General features: G+C 36.2%; 1 protein-coding gene across 2 annotated transcripts; it reads left to right on the forward strand.

The window, feature by feature from the left end:
• The first annotated feature begins 2,194 nt into the window (after nt 1-2,194).
• LOC145804390 (proline--tRNA ligase, chloroplastic/mitochondrial-like) lies at nt 2,195-9,924 on the forward strand. 2 transcript variants are annotated; one of them, XM_082898123.1, is made up of 8 exons: nt 2,195-3,161; nt 6,601-6,800; nt 6,941-7,015; nt 7,307-7,459; nt 7,656-7,731; nt 7,990-8,047; nt 8,125-8,292; nt 9,543-9,924. In XM_082898123.1, the coding sequence occupies exons 1-3, from the start codon at nt 3,117-3,119 to the stop codon at nt 6,948-6,950; spliced, it is 255 nt and encodes an 84-aa protein (XP_082754249.1). In that variant the 5' UTR covers nt 2,195-3,116; the 3' UTR covers nt 6,951-7,015; nt 7,307-7,459; nt 7,656-7,731; nt 7,990-8,047; nt 8,125-8,292; nt 9,543-9,924. The 2 variants fall into 2 exon arrangements, with proteins under 2 accessions (XP_082754249.1, XP_082754244.1); XM_082898118.1 differs by lacking the exon at nt 6,941-7,015.
• The last annotated feature ends 8,026 nt before the right edge of the window (nt 9,925-17,950 follow it).

A 17,950-nucleotide genomic window follows, 5' to 3' on the forward strand; every position in this document is an offset into this window, starting at 1 on the left:
CAGAACTTTCAATTTCATTGATTTCAAAACAGAGTCTTCCTGCTCTTACAAACAATTGAAGTTGCTTTTTTTATTACATCCAGGAAAGAAAACTTGAAAGCACTAATAAAGCAATAAATCTAGGGCATGGTCAAGTCAGGTGTTCCTGCGCCCCCTCCCAGAGCTGGTCGAAGCCTCTGATGCCAAGCTAGGTCCGATCTGCGCTTCTTCATTGAGCCAATCCATGCACTCGTCAGACAAAGTGCAACTGAAAGTAGGAGCGGGGGCCAGGAGTTCTCTCATCCTCCATGCGGTGGCCTGCCAAGCAAGCTGTACACCTCGGGCTGGGAATGCCGCAGGATACTCTACCCCCTCTGGCAGGCAGGTCTGATCATGGCCAAATTGGCGTCGAATCCGAAATGGGAAATAGAATACACAATGAGTGAGACCGACCAGTTGAATCCCAGTCTGTCGAGGCATGCTGTAACTCATTGCCGGAAGGTTCAACCAAGGACACCGCCAAGCAATACGGTCTGCGGACAAGTGGCACATCCAAGCGAACCACCATTCCTCATCCAAGGCATTGACTAGATGATGCCGGAAGAAGTAGCCGCGAGCTGAATATGCGGGGCAGGAGTCCACAACCTGCAGTTTATCCATCAGCCATACCTGGGGAGGGATCGAAAAATGAGAGATTAAAGAATAGAGAGATGTACGATGAGAGAAGAGTGAGAATGGGGTTTTGTGAGAAAAGACTGAGCTCGAGGGCCGAGTGATGTGAGCAAAACAGAAATGCGAGATTGGGTGGAAAACATTACCTGTAATAGTAGTGGACTCCCCGCCAATCTAGACGTCTCATGACGGTAAAAGGCGTCTAAGCCCATTAGTGTCTCGGCCAGAGCCATGGCAATATAGCTCTTGCCCTCTCTCAAGCCTTGGGCAACCTCAATCAGCCGGACACTAGCCCCTCCAGAGCCCGAAATGAACAGGAAATGAGACAGCATGCACAAGCAGAGCGCATGTCGCCGGAAGCCTTGCCAATAATGGTTGCTGCGATCACCAGCGTCAGAAAATCGATTGGCCAAACTCGGAATATCTAACATCCCGTCGCCCATCAGAGACCGAGCATCGCGCATGCTGAGTCCGCACATGCGCCCTAAGGATTGGGCATGACCAAAATTTAGTTGGGGCAGGAGCTCCTCGTCGCGCTCGGACTCCATTAAGGCTCGGAAATCTTCGAAGGTAGGGCACATCTCTTGCCCGGCGAAGCTAAAGACATGTGTCACCGGATTCCAAAATCTTGCCGCGGCGTGAAGAAACGGGAGATGCAACGGGGTACGACCCAGAGTGAATAGTGCATTTATGCCGAAACCCCGAAAATTCACCTTTTCCGAGCCATCCAAGCTAGCAATCCAAGCTGTGAGATTTTGAGCAAGAAACTCTTCCATTGGAGTAAATCAGTGTGAAAACGAGGAAAACTACGAAGCTGGGATCTTTTGTAGGAGATAAGGTTGAGTGGGGGGGGACAGGTGTCAACATTCTGGTGGTTCCCCTCGTTTCGTGCCGACCGGCCAGAAATATATGCCGACCGGCATAAAGATATGCCGACTGGCTATCTTAATTTCCCGACAAAATAGATATATGGCCGGTAGCCACTCCTTGCAGCCGGTGGTCCCTAGACCGTGCCGGTGGGCTTCCTTCTGGTTTCCTGAGCTGTTTTGCTAAGAATTGGGGAACTCCATCACCCCCCAACTCCCCCCCGGCGATAAACTTTTGCAGAGCCACGCCTGTCTGCTTGTCGAGTTTTTGAACATTTGCTTATTGAGTTGTATTTCGCTCTCTTTGAGCTCTTGATTTGTCTATCGAGTCGTATTTACACTTGTTTGGTTATGACTTGTCCTTGTTTTGCTTATCGAGTTGTAAGTCGGTTCACTACCTGATTATTACGATGGCAAATTTTCAAAATGAGTTCAATTTCGTTCACATTGTGGTGTGAAACCTTGCGATGCGATGCACAGAAGATCCACAAATGCAACATCTTTTGAACAAAATGATTAGTTTCATTCCCTATCACATGTTTTGTAAAGTGTGTGAATTTCGAGAAAGAGAATAAAACCTGCCTGAGGCAGTGCAATGTGCTCAAACTACTAGTAAAAAGGAAAATAAAGCGTAGGATGACAGGGTAGCCAAGTATCAGAATCGATACCAGTGAAACTCCCCTTGCGGTTAACGCACCTTCTGCATCTTTGTTTGGGCTAGCCGCGTCGTTGGACGCCCTCACAATACGGAAATTACACCTTTTGAAACGTGAACCTTTGAGTTGACCTCAGGCCACAACTTCTGCAAGCAACGCTCGATGCGTACGAAGAATGTCCCGCCCCGTATCCTTTTCATGCTTGGAGAGCCCCGCAAATTGTTTCGATTATGCTATGTAATAGTACGTTCCTTTACTTGCGTAGATCGCATGTTTAATCCCATTACCTGCGTAGACCGCATGTTTTGATTGCGTAGATCGCATGTTTAATCCCATTACCTGCGTAGACCGCATGTTTTGATTGCGTAGATCGCATGTTTAATCCCATTACCTGCGTAGACCGCATGTTTTGATTGCGTAGATCGCATGTTTAATCCCATTACCTGCGTAGACCGCATGTTTTGATTGCGTAGATCGCATGTTTAATCCCATTACCTGCGTAGACCGCATGTTTTGATTGCGTAGATCGCATGTTTAATTCCATTACCTGCGTAGACCGCATGTTTTGATTGCGTAGATCGCATGTTTAATTCCATTACCTGCGTAGACCGCATGTTTTGATTGCGTAGATCGCATGTTTAATTCCGTTGCTTGCGCAGACCGCATGTTTAACTCCGTCACCAGCATCGACCGCATGTTTTAATTACGTAGACCGCTTGTTTAGTTTCATCGCCTGCGTAGACCGCGTGCTTATGATCAATTTCGTCGCCTGCGTAGACCGCTTGCTCCGCTTGCCTAGTTGTATTTCAATACGCATTGTCATGCTCTCTATTTACTTCGCGCTGTCACGCATTTCGAGTACACCACTATTCTTGCATTGTCATGCATGTCGCTAACCATATTGTACCTGTTAAGTTTGTTTTCTTTGCAGGCATGATATTGTATGTACGGTTCATTTGAAGCTGGTGCAACCAGACGAGCCGCACAGGTATTTTATCTCCGAGCGAGACGTATTGAGAATTCCATAATTCTCTTACATCGTTTCTACATTGTAGTGTAGTTTGGTATGCTAGCTTAAAACTGTCGCATGTTTGCTTCATTACAGCTTTCTTTGCATGATCATAAGTTATGCTCGGCTCCGTGCATTGTCTTGCATTTTGCCCCTGCCTCCGGGCGCATATCTTATTTGTATTGCATGTTTGTCTAAGTCTTCGGCCTTGTCAAAAATGGGTCGTCTCTGGGCTTTGACATTCACTCCCGTCATTGTTATGACTTTCGAGTTCTGTAAAAGAGGGGCAACTGTAGACACCCCATTTTTGACCGTCCTCAAGACTTGGACGTCACCGTTTGAACACTCGGTGATTATCCATGTTTGTGTTCGTTTGGAGTTCCCGGAGGTCTCGGCTCGCGCGCCTTGCCTCAGGATCCCCGAACTCGACTGTTTAGTGTCTGGTTTTGCACCAAACACTTTTGTTTTGCCTTAGAGGGGCAGGGAATGCCTTGTGAGACATCCCCATACACCACCGGCAGTGGCTGGAGGCCACCGGCTGGTCTTTTTCTTCCATCGGCAATTTTGTTTGCCGGTCGGCACACTTTATTGCCGGTCGGCATAATATCTTGCCGGTCGGCACTGTTTTTTGCCGGAATAGCTTTTTTGGGCAGCCGACCACTGTTCCTCCACTTTTTGGAGATATTTTGTGCCAGCTGTGATAGCTGGCACCAACTCCTTTCCCCTCCATACACGTGTATGGAGGGATTTCCCTCTAGCCAAGCTTGTTGAATAAGCTTTGCAAGAGGGATCCTTATAAGAGGGAGGCTTTCCTCTTGGTTCTAGGTTAGACTCTTAGAAGCAAAAACCAGCCCTTAACAATATAGATACACTCTATCTCTATATCTCCCTCTTCCCCCTCCTTTGTGTGTGTTTCTTGGCCCAAAAGGTGTGTTTTACCTTACTTTTGCACCATTACACACACTATCACACCTTAGTCCGAGATTGAGGGACTTGGGGAGTTGTTTCTTGAGTTTTGGACTGGTTTTGATCCAAAGAAGGAGGCTAGACCACTTGCTCTTCAAGGGTTCTTCAAGGGTGAGCATTTTCCTCTTTATTCCCCAAACTTGCATCGGCTTTCTACCTATTTTGTTTACTGTTTTAGCTCTTGTGTATAACACAAAAAAGGTTCATATTTTCCTGCTCTAACACTTTCATTGAGGTCTCTTTGTGGTTAGATTGCAAACTCACCTTCATAGGCCTTGTTTGGCCTATTTTGGTGCCCTTTTGATAAGGTTTTGTTCACTTCAGCATTTTGATCTTTTGATCACCAAAAATCAGTGTATTTTAGTGTCAAAAAAGTTGGTTTGAAGTCTTGCATAGGGGAGGGACACCCCTCTCCCTTTATGGTTTTGTTTACTTGCTTTTTGGGCTCAAAAGGATAGCATGCGTGCTTGTTGTTTCTTGGCTTCATTTCAGTACTTTTTTAGGCATCTTAGGTCTTACATAATCTCTATTTTTGGTCGGATTTGGGCCCTCTCGCATGCTTGTGATATTTGCTTTGTATCGCTCCATTTTGCTTAAAAGCACACCCTATGATTAGGCCATGATTTTTGTGTGTGTTGGCTTGGTTCCATGGAGCATTTAGCATTGTTTTTCCATGTTTAAAATCTGTTGGTTGTCAACTTGGTCATGTTTAGCATGTTTGTTAGAGTTGCTTTGTATTTTGGCTTGGATGCCTTGAGCATTTTGACCTCTAGCATGCATGGTTGTGTTTACCCTCTTGATTTGGCATCATCTATGGGTCATATTTTAGTCCAAGAATCATGCTTGTATGTGTGCATGCATGGCCTCTTTCATGCCTTGAAGATGTGTCCCCTTTATGCCTAAGAATGAGCCTTAGTGTGTTTGCTTCATGGGGGATATCTTAGTTGCCATACTAGGAGCTTTTTGGGTCCTATTTTTGCATGCATAGATCCTGTTTTTGCTTGTTTTGATCACGCCATGAGTGGTCATGATAATGGGGGTGAGTTGTCTCCTTTTGTGTCTTAACTTTGGGACCATGAATTTGCTTGTTAACATGAGTTGATTGCCTACCATTTTAAGCACCTTTGGTCACTGTTTTGAGGAGGAAAAGGGTCTGTCCATTTGCCATTTTTTTAGCCCTCTTGCATGCTTGCTCCATGTTTGTTGCATAGTTGTTCCATTAAACTTTGTGTAGCACATCGATCCCATAGTCAATTTGATAGAAAGATATGTTGGCCACTTAGTTAGGCAGATTTTTATAGTAGATGGAGCTTTGTGATTTAAAGTTGATAGATGTAGAGAGCGAGTGTATTACTTTACATCAAACTCCTTTCAAAGTGTATGGGAAGGATGTCATTAGTGGTGTTGGGGAGTTGATTCCAACTAATATTTAAGCATGAATATTGAGGATGAAAGAGTTATCCATATCTGAATGTCTCCTCATGTCGTTAGATGTTTATGGGTTTCACTTGTATTGGCAATGCTCTTTTTCTCTGAAAATGTGCATATGATAGATTAGGGACTTTCGAATTCTTAAGGAGAAGTGACTCCAAAATATTTTGGCTCATCTTTGGTGTTTGTGAATTGGGTTTTGCTATATCTTTTCTAGTTCTAACTTTGAAAATTCTGATTGTTGGTTTGGGTGTGTAATTGAATATATTGATTGGATGAAACCATTTATTTGCATCACTTTTATTAATTTGTTTTGCAAGTTTTGATTCATATTTCCCAGTAATTGAATCACTTTGGTTAGAAGAAACCATTTCTTTGCATCACTTTTCCATGCTTTTGAGGTTCTGGAAGGATTTGACACTGTAACATATTATTATTACCTCCTTGTTGTTTTTAAAGTTGCATATCTTTCAGTTATATCAAGTATACTATAATAATTACATTTTTTGGTCCAAGTAGAATGCAGGTTGTTTTTTACTTTGTTCTGCTGCTGGGACATTTGCTGCTATTTTGGGAATAGTCGGAGCTGATTTTTTTGTTGAATTGGGTTCTTTCCAGGGATTTTTGTATTTTTTTGCTGCTCTATTCTGGAACTTATATTCCACACAGGAGAGAGAGAGAGAGAGAGAGAGAGAGAGAGAGAGAGTCAATTTGTGTTTTAAGACAATTCTAATTGCCTTCACTATTAGATTGTTGTTGGATGATTGAGACCCCTGTTGCTTTTTGTGCGTCAATTTGTGTTTTAAGCTTTGAGCAATGGAAGTAGTTCTTGCTCCATCATTACAAATTTTTGTGCGTTTTTTCTTTTGCCCAATGAGTTGGTCTGCCTTAATATCTAATAAGAAGCCCTTTGCACGTTTGAGATTTCAAAAAGCAAACCTAATACTAACAACAAAATAAGTAAAAACAAAGTAAAGTATTATATGATGTTGTCTTATAATATCTTATATTCCTTTTTTAGGGAGTCCCTCTCAGGATTGAAATTGGTCCCCGCGATGTTTTACGTGAGAGCGTGGTCATAACTAGGAGAGATGTTCCTGGAAAACAAGGAAAAGTTTTTGGGATATCCATCGAAGCTTCAATTCTGGTAGCTTATGTGGAAGATAAGTTGGATGAGATCCATTCTTCGCTTCTGGGGAAGGCAATTTCATTTCGGGATAGGTGCATTCTTCATCCCTATGATGTTTTACATTGTAAATTTATTATTTATGTGTTGTACAACAATATAAAGGCATGAGATTTGTTCGTTATGGCGGTTCAATATATAAATAGCAAAATGATCATTAGCTTTCTGCATGTAGAGGACTATAAGTTGGATGAGAGTTGAAAGATGCAATTAGTCAGGAGAAATGGGCAAGGGGTCCGTGGTCTGCAAGGTAATTGTTTGTTTATTTGCCTCTTATTTTCTTGACCATGTATATATGTGGTTTATAGGGTTGGTGTGCTTAGTGTTTAATCTTTTACACAGACAACATGTAAAAATCTGTCACATCCTTATGAACATGAAATACCAATATGGTGACAGAGCAGAATGACAAAAATGAATTTAATGTAGTGGACCCCACATTAGCACAAAGCTTAGCTTGGTTTGGTTTTTAGGGTTAATGTTTATGTTTATCATAATGCAATTGTTTACTTCTAAGATCACTACACATTTGGTGGCACAGTGACAAAGATGAGTTGAGGGTGAAAGAAGAAACAGGGGCAACAATCCGGTGTTTCCCTTTTGAACAGCCCGAAGGCAGAAGCAAGACATGCTTGATGACGGGCAATCCAACAGAGGAAGTTGCAATTTTTGCCAAGTCATACTGAATCTCCAGGCATGCTCTTATATCCATTTTCTGGCAACTATGTTCTCTAATCAATTGTTAGTGTTCTTCCTCATAACATGTAGTATTAATTGCACTGGGCTGTGTATTTTATGAATTGTTTTGAAGTTTCAAAGCTAATAGTTCATTATAAGTCATGATTTCTATAAAAATGTACATTTATGAAGACAATTGGATATGTTTGCAGAATGCTACTCAGAAAAGCCAGAAGGTATTTGTGCATGTGCTTTCAGAAATTGCCGCTCATGAAATTGAGGAAATTGGTATGCCACTTGGGATAGAAACCTGAAATAGATGCTCTCTCTCTCTCTCTCTCTCTCTCTCTCTCTCTCTCTCTCTCCTGCATCTTCTTTTTCTTTTTTCTCAACGTCTTCTCTCGTTCTTTGTTGATTTTAAAGAAGATGCCAAGTTGCCAACTTACTTAGTGCCTCTAAAAAATTCACATATATGATATATGTGCATATTATCTTGTTTTTGTATCAGCTTCATCTTTAATTTCTACTATCTTCTTTATTCAATAGGGTTGAGCACTTGCTGAGGGATGTGAAGGATACAACCATTAGCACCCTTGCAACAGAGGTATTCTATCTTTACTGTTCTGGTTTCCTTTTCAATTGGACTATTTTTAAATTTTTTCCTTTTAACTTTTCCTCCAGGATGCTGAGGGTTTAATTGTGCTCAACATAGGCAGCTATATGGGTGGAGTTGATCTTTGGCAAAATGATTATGAGCATGATGATGATTTCAATCTTCAGTCCATGCATCATGACAAAACACTTGAGGTGGTGTGCATTTCTGGAGCATGGCACCTTGGCAAACTTCAGGTACAAAATCTTGGTTTTTGCTAATCCTCCAAATCATTGTAATAAGTGATTGAAATGGGTTCACCCAGCTGCCAAAATGTATGCTTCATAGTAATTTTATTTGTATATGCTACCACAATGAGTTGTGTGTGTATACCTATGTTTTGGTTTCATGGGTACTGTCCTTTTCTTTTCTTCTCTTTCTTCCTTTCCGAAAATCGCCCTATAGGTGTGTGGGAGAGAAGAAATAAAATTTACTTTTTGGAAGCTAAAATCTTGTTAAAACAAGTGTTTAATTTTTAAAAGATTGTGAGATGTTATCTTCAATGCTAATTTAAAAAGTATATGTGCATGTCAAAAGTTCATGTTCACCTTTATAATGCCAAGCCTTTCTTACTACTATACTATATGAGCCTAAGCCTTGCATAGGAAAACCTTATCTGCGCAAATCTGTCACAACTACTAGAATTTTGGCTCTAGTATCCCCTAATTGGTTTGTACTACTTCATTTATATTATGTTAATCTGAAATCTGAAATCTGAATTTGATTGCTTTTTAAATACACATAAAGGACTCTTTTTATTTGTCTTCTTCTTCCTTTTGACTAGCCTGTTTGGAAATGCACCTTACTCTCTGTCTCTATCATCAAATCACTGTATTAGAACATAATATTTTGGGTTAATTTCATAGATATCTCTTCGGCTATCATTTAATATCTCTTAAATCTGTCTCTCAATTAAAAAAATCGTTAGACTTGGACATTGCAGCACTTTTGTTACTGCGTTTTGAGGGAGATGGTGAATTGTTTGGTGGATAGACAATAGTACTGTGCATGGCAATAGTATCAGGAAAGGAAGCATTATTAGAAATGGCTGATATATATATATATATATATATGCAGATTTGAGTCTTGAATTTGACGTACTTGAAATTAAGTGGGTGCAAAATTGGAATGAGATATGTTGTTGCAAACTTGCTAGCTTAATGTCCTATTGGGTGATGGATGTATGTTTTATATTGAACTTTATGATTACTGATATCAATATGGATTGATGATTGTTTTCTTTATGAAATTTTCTTTTGTTGAGAATTAGTTTTTGTAGCTTATATTTCCATTTCACTGTTATAATTACCTGTTGAGAATTAGTCTTTTGTTGAGAATTAACTATGTGTGGATAATTGTTTTCTATTGTTTATGATTATTGATATCAACTTCTCTCTCTCTCTCTCTCCCTCCCTCCCCCCCCCCTAATTGTATACATGTTTTTAAGTTCAAGGAACAACAGAGATAAATGGAAAAAGTGCAACGGAGACAAAGATGAAGAGGCTAGATTACAAGTCAACAAAACTCAGATTCCCAATGTAATTACAGAGACGCATGACACTGCATAAAGGGGCATCCTATTTTGGTGAACTAGGTTGATATGGTAGGAAAAGGATTTGTATGTGAATGTGGTTATTGTGAATGAGAATATGAATATCAAGTTGGCTAAAATGCCCAGATTCCTATTTTGGCTCAAATAGAGGGACATCCTATTTTGGTGACTCCTTAATGTTGTTCAAATGATTTGTGTGAATATTTTTTTTTTTGCACAATGATTGTGGACTATCATTTGATAAGATTTTACTATGTGAATGGGAGTTATTATTTCATATTGGTGCTATTTTTTAATTTTATTATAGGTATTTTTTTAGTTCAATAACATAAAATCAGCACAATTTTTTTTTTTTTAAAAAAAGGGCTATCACGGCGTTTCTAAAAACGTCGCTAAACGGTTGGATTTTTCTTTGGGGAAAAGAGATAAGACGGCATTTTAAAAATGTCGCTAAATATAACTTTTAGCGGTGTTTTAGTAATAGTTAGCGACATTTTTAAAGCGTCACAAAGATATGGCGACGGCCGCATCTTCGGCGTTTGGTGCTAATCGTAACAAAAGGTTTTGATGGCGTTTTTGTGACCTTTAGCGGCGTTTGGTGTTAAAACCCTCATTTCCAGCAGTGCTTGTCCACTGGGTCATGGATTAACCATTGTCGAGGGGCTTCTAAATCGCTCTAATTCATTAGACGAGGTTGTGTTATCATGTCAAATGGTTTTGGTTGAAAGATTTCAACGATTTTATTATCGTTTGATCTTGTTTTTGTTTCAGGAAATTTGGTTAATTTGTGAATTGTTTTCCAACGAATAGCCAAATCATGAAAATTTAATTTCATTCTTAATCCTTGTATTTTAATTCTTATTCTAACTGTGCCTTCAAGATTACAATCATTACTAAGCAAACCTTAACAGATTTCCTCTCCATCAAGACCATAAGAGTTAAGTCAGTCAACCCAAAAATAAACGAATCTTCGCAAAAACTACGCATAAAGTGGGATATATATATATATATATATATAATAGTCACCCAAAAGTCTGGATTTCACACCTGAGTGGTTATGGTCCATGTATGTTTGCCGGCCTGGAGAGGAAATTGGATAAAAGTCATGTTTGACTGGGAAAAATTGATATGAGAGGTTTCAGGGGCCTATGAATCCATCAAAGGGTGAGATCAGCATTCACATGCATAGATGCTGCGATTGTGAATTATGTCTCATGGGATTGAAGGTAAAAAGACTACTCTACTTTGTTTGGCATGGGCTAAAAATAACTATTTTTAAGCGAAATACATTAAAAAACAAAAATATATTTGTCTTGAGCTAAAAAAAATACCCTTTTCCACTAACAAAGAGATAAATTTCTTAACTATTACCAAATGCACTAGGGGTGAGCATGGTCCAGATTGGACCGGATTGGGGTCAAACTACGACTAATCCATTATCTATGGTTCCTGAAAAATTTGAACCGATCCAATCTGTTTAAATCATGAAACCAATCCAAACCAATCCATTTAAACACGGATTGGATCGGTTTAGGACTACGGATTCACATAATTAAATAAAATATATATATATATAACACTTTAATTTCATAAAAAACATAAACATAACACTATATTAGTTCCATAATAGCAACATATTTTTTTATAATAGCGACATACTGTTCTAGAATTTAAACAACCATAAGAAAACTGGTTTTACCATAAGAATTTAGACCATTATAAATTAAAACTAAAAACTAACAAATAAAAGTAATAAAAGAAGATATTATACGGGTTTAGGTTTGAGTTTAGGTTTTATATAGAATAAGAGAAGATACTATGGGGGAGGATGTATAATAAAAATATAGACTATTTATATACGGTCCGGATCGGTTCCAATCTGGAACCAATCTGTAGACTACGGATTTTTAATTCTTCAATTCGGAACCGAATCACGGATTCAAAAAACCAATCTAAACCTATCGGATTAGACTGGACTGGATCGGATTACAGATTTCACGAATTCCTTACTCAGCCTTAAAATGCATCATCAGCTTTTTAAGATTCTAAAAAAAAAAAAAAACTAAGCATTAATTCATTTTTTATGGGGCCAATTAAATGATACCTGCTGGTGCCCGTTGCTTCTTCTTCCTCTTCTTTTCCTTTTTTTTTCCCTCCATAGCCCATCACAAATCTTAATGGATTGTCTTCTCCATCAAGACTTAGAGCCATAAAAGTTAGGTCAGTCAACCCAAAAATAAACAATCTTCGCAGAAATAATGTGGGATATATATATATATATAATAGTCACCCAAAAGTCTGGATTTCACACCTGAGTGGCTGTGTTCCATGTATGTTTGCCGGGCTAAAGAGGAAATTGGATAAAAGTCATGTTTGACTGGGAAAAATTGGCATGAGAAGTTTCAGGGGACTATGAAACCATCAAAGGGTGATATCAGCATTCACATGCATAGATGCTGCGATTGTGAATTATATCTCATGGAATTGAAGGTAAAAAGACTACTTTACCTTCTTTGGCACTAGCGGTAACCCGTGCGATGCACGTAAAAATAGACTATGTATATTTTGTGTGATAAATAAATTATCTTAATCTTAAATTATATCTTAATAGCGACAAGTCATAATATTAAGCCATCTAGGTAGATGTTAAAAATAATTAACCCACAAAATTTTACAATAAAATTTGATATGCATAAGAAATTATTAATTATAAAAATCATTGAGAATAATAGTATCACAATCACTTGATAACATAAATAACTTGTATCAAACTAAACAAAACATTAAAAGAGAGAAATTCTATAAGCTCAGAAAAGTTATCATAAATTTACTTGGACTTTTAAATCAGTGGTGTATATTATTATTGTGGGATCAAATTATAAATAAATATCAACTTTTAATTATAATTTATAAGTAGTTTTTAAAAAATTTTAATCTAAGTTTGTTGCATTGCTTATAAAAAGAACTTCTCAAACAAATCATTAATTGATTATATTAGCAACTCTCTATCTTTGATTTCATCTATCAATGACACACTCATATCATATCAAAGTATAATCATTCTCCATAGTTTAAATAATATTTGCATAGTTCCTACGTCATTTTAAAAAAATTAATCAAGATAAGAATGTCATAGTATTATAAAAATTATATAAGAGAATATTTTTAATCCATTTTATTTATAAAAAAATGATAAAAAAATTATTTGAATTGTACTTGAAAAAATATAAAAAATGATAGCTTTAATCATTATATACCCAAAATATATATATATATATATATATATATCGGTTACTCAACGAAAAAATGGTCGAATACAAATAGAGTTATGAGCATTGAATCAAATCATATGGGCTCTAAATTGATAGTATAATCTAGCAAATCAACTAATAATAACCTAGAGATATTGACAAATATATAGTACTTCCCCATCATCTTTGTATTATATTCATTAATTTCATATATTATATGAAAGTTTTATTCGTCTCGATCTTTCAATAAAATAAGGATCAAGAAAACAAATTTGATAAGAAATTGATTCTAAGCTCAATTATTGAAAAAACAAAAAATTTCAAAGAGAGAATTTAGATATAGGATTGAAGAAATACTATAACGAATGACAACCTTATAAAATTTTTTTTTTAAAAAAAAACATAACAATAATCTAATGCAAATTATTTTTAATAACTAATAGAAAGAATCTCAAATTATTACCTTTTTATAAATATAGTGAAGAAAATTAATTTTGTGAGATTTTTGTGATACCTTCTCCCATGTAGCCTTTATTATTTCATTATTAATACTATTCTCATTCAGAGCGATAATTTTTTTTTTTTAATAATCTTTATCATTTGGTAGATAATAACGAATAATAAAAATTATCAAAAGAAGGTTAAGAATTTAATAGGAGATAAGAAGTTATAGATAAGGGCATTTCATAAGATAAAAAAATTAAAATAAAAAAAGATAATATGTGATAGGAGAAAAAAAATGAGTAAATCAAAATAAAGATTTAGATATATATGTTTTTGATAGATATATAGATTAACAAATCATATCTTTATCTAAATTTTATTATTTTAATTTTTTGAAAATCAATTATTTTATCTTTATCTGTAGGCCACAAAATTAATCTTTATAAATATTTATCAATTTTTATATGTTTATTTATATAATACTTGCATAGTTTCTACGTCATTTTAAAAAAATTAATCAAGATAAGAATGTCATAGTATTATAAAAATTATATAAGAGAATAGTTTTAATCCATTTTATTTATAAAAAAATGATAAAAAATTATTTGAATTGTACTTGAAAAAATATAACAAATGTTAGCTTTAATCATTACATACCCAAAAAAAAAAAATTATATCGGTTACTCAACGATAGTCGAATACAAATAGAGTCATGAACATTGAATCAAATCATATGGGCTCTAAATTGATAGTATAATCTAGCAAATCAACCAATAATAACGTAGAGATATTGACAAATATGAAGTACTTTCCCACCATCTTTGTATTATATTCATTAATTTCATATATTATATGAAAGTTTTATTCGTCTCGATCCTTCAATAAAATAAGGATCAACAAAACAAATTTGATAAGAAATTGATTCTAAACTCAATTATTGAAAAAACAAAAATTTCAAAGAGAGAATTTAGAGATGGGATTGAAGAAATACTATAACGAATGACAACCTTATAAAAAAATTAAAAAAAAAACATAACAATGATCTAATGCAAATTATTTTTAATAACTAATAGAAAGAATCTCAAATTATTACCTTTTTATAAATATAGTGAAGAAAATTAATTTTGTGAGATTTTTGTGCTACCTTCTACCATGTAGCCTTTATTATTTCATTATTAATACTATTCTCATTCAGAGCGATAATTTTTTTTTTTTTTTAATAATCTTTATCATTTGGTAGATAATAACGAATAATAAAAATTATCAAGAGAATGTTAAGAATTTAATAGGAGAAAAGAAGTTATAGATAAGGGCATTTCATTAGATGAAAAATTTAAAATAAAAAAAGATAATATGTGATAGGAGAAAAAAAATGAGTAAATCAAAATAAAGATTTAGATATATATGTTTTTGATAGATATATAGATTAAAAAATCATATCTTTATCTAAATTTTATTATTTTAATTTTTTGAAAATCAATTATTTAATCTTTATCTTTATATGTAGGCCACAGAATTAATCCTTATAAATTATTTATCAAGGATGACTTTCAAGCAATAAGTAGGCACATAGAAAGCGATGCTGTCACGCCCCACTTTTTATTACTCGAAGTATTACCAATTTCATTTACTTAATTCCATTTCAGAGATAACATGCAGAAATAAACTCGTATATTCAACTCGCAGAAGTGAATGACATTGCTCTTATTCGTATGCAAGTAAATACAACATGAGTTTAATAAATAAATTGCCCTTATCATTTAACGAATCAAGAAGAAGGGTGCAACCCTTTTACACATATGGCATTCCGCCAATACTAGAAAGGCCCCGTGGCCAACAAATAAGAAGATCCAAATCTTGCAGCACATTCAGCTCAACACCTGAAAAAAGATTCAACAACGTGGGATGAACATATAGTCCAGTAGGGATCTCAACATAGCCCTCAACAATAACAACTTACAGATAGCTATGCTCATGAATGCTCAATCTCATACTAGGATAGTAATGTGATAGTTTATACAAATATACATAAGTATGAACTTTTCTTGAAAACAATCATTTCAATCAACGCCATAGGCGATTCAATTTTATTTTCTTCTTTTATTAGCCCACATTCCCAATCTTTCATAACATTAACAATTCCTTAGGAAATAAATTCACTAAGCCCACTACTCTCTTCCATTTTCCTAACATACAGAAATACGCCCTTTTCAAAACATATCTCTTTAAAATATCCGTTCTCCTACATACTTTCCAAAAGACAAAAAATGACATTTTGGCTTCTTCCCGATGCAATCAAATCTATATGTGCACTATTATAAAAAGGGAGATAACAACTCACCAACATGCATAATCCATGATATTCTCAGACATACAGAAACATCAACAACAAAACTTTACTCTACTAGCTATGTGCGTAGTAAGTCAAAGATACACCTTTCACAACAACATGCCAGTTTACCAGGCACTAGCTGGAGGGGTATGGTGCCTTAGATTTTTAGCGCAGTCAGTTCTTTAAGCGCTAGCTGGAAGGTCACGGTACCTCTGATTTTTAGCGCAAGGTATAACACCATCAACCAAACACAACAGGGCATAACGAACATGTATAACACACATACATAAACCATCAAGATACAAGCAATGTGTTAAAGTATATGAACACATAACTACCTCCTCCCGAGCAAGTATACATATATAATGTATCTCAACACTTCATCACATACGATGTTCAATCAACAATGATATAATGCATACACGACAATTCAACACAACTGTGTCATCCTCCACCGATGACCAAGGACAAAACCTCTAGATGCAAATATTTAGTACATCTATTAAAGACTTAATTACTATAAGACCACAAACTCAACAACAACATTAACATGATAGTTAAAGATACAATCCCTCACATGTGTGCGTTTAACACTCAAGAAACAACAATCCAATTTTCATACGCGTTTCAAAAATACTTTTCCCATTTCACAAAACAAGTTCCATTTCTTTTCCTTTTTTTTTTGTTTTCACAAAACCAACTCCGTCCCTTTTGTTGTCGCAAAACCAAATCCGTGGATAATAAAGCCATAACTCGTATTAGTCCATTATATTCATTTCAAACCCATTCCAAAACATGGTTAATCCCTTAGGCATTAACACCTTCACCCAACTCACAACAACAACAGAGATTTACAACATAGGTTAACTACCCTCCATTTTTAATTTACCAAATCAAAATATAATTTAGGGCTTTTTCTTCTTTCAACTATAACATGCTAGTTTACATTCCAATTAGCCCAAAACAACCATCAATGATAAAATAACTATTTTCAAACAACCAACCCTAGGTTCCTTCTCATGATTTCAAACAAATCCAACGTGGATATGATTTTCATGCAATACAAAACTACCACATGTCTATCTATAGACGAAGTATTGAAAAAGAATAAGGAAATCCCTACCTCAAATGTAGAATCCAAGGAGAAGAAGAGCAAAACTCGGAAGTGCTCCAAATCCTAAATTTCTTGGGTCAAAACGAAGCCCTCGACGATCAACACATTTCTTACAAAGGCCCAAGGTGAGGAAAACAATCCTACTAGATCAAACCCTAAAGAGAAGTTAGGTTTTAGAGTGAGGAGCTCTCAAAAATTGGTTTTGGGAAAGTAAGAGAGAGAAAAGAAAAGTGAAAAGTGATTCAAAAAGTGATTTCACGGACTGATATAAAAACATGTCCGCTCGAGTGTAAAACACCCCGCTCGAGCGTCAGACACAGGTTCATGCTCGAGCGTCCAAAGATCCGCTCGAGCGCCGGATACACCCTCCCAGAATTTTCTACAACGACCAAAATGCTGAGAGAAGGAAATTCACGCTCGAGCGTCCGAACTACCGCTCGAGCAGAGAGGCAACAACAAAAGTCCGCTCGAGCGTCAAAGCGCCGCTCGAGCGGAGAGACCAAAACCTGGGCACAATTCTAAGTTTTAAAACACAACCAACTTATTCCCAACTTGCCCAACACAACCCAAAACTCTAAAACAAAGAGTAAGGGATAGGAATGAGGATAAGACAACAACAAATCTATGGAACCGAGTCCGGATTACAGTTAAACAACAATAGGAAATACCGGGATCGTTATAGATGCGCTCAAGCCTTTATGGAGAAATAGGTAGTAAAGAAACTCTTCTTTGCGGTGAGCGGTACGTCTAAGTCGCAGTCGGCAGTAATAATAATTAATGAGCCAAGTTTTTTTATTTTTTTATTTTTTTTTATTTTTTTTGAACAGGAGCCAAGCTTGATAGATAGATTATTGTTTCCATCAAGACAGAGAGTTAGAGACTTAGGTCTGTCAATCCAATACATAAACGATCTTTTGTTAACATTAGTGAAAGTAAACTATAACAGGACTTCATTACATTATTCTATGCTAGAGTTCTTTTCCTCTCCTCACCCAAACCATATTTGACTGAATTTTTGTTTTTTCAGACACCGCATCAACAATGCATAATGCATTATTTCATTTTACGTGGGTCCATTTAAATGAAACTGGTACGTGGCCATCACTTCTTTTTTTTGTGTGTGTGTATAATTCATCACAAATCTTGTTTTAGATCTTTACAT

The sequence above is a fragment of the Camellia sinensis genome, chromosome 1 (genome assembly GCF_055761805.1).
Source record: "Camellia sinensis isolate YWXY chromosome 1, ASM5576180v1, whole genome shotgun sequence".
NCBI lineage: Eukaryota > Viridiplantae > Streptophyta > Magnoliopsida > Ericales > Theaceae > Camellia > Camellia sinensis.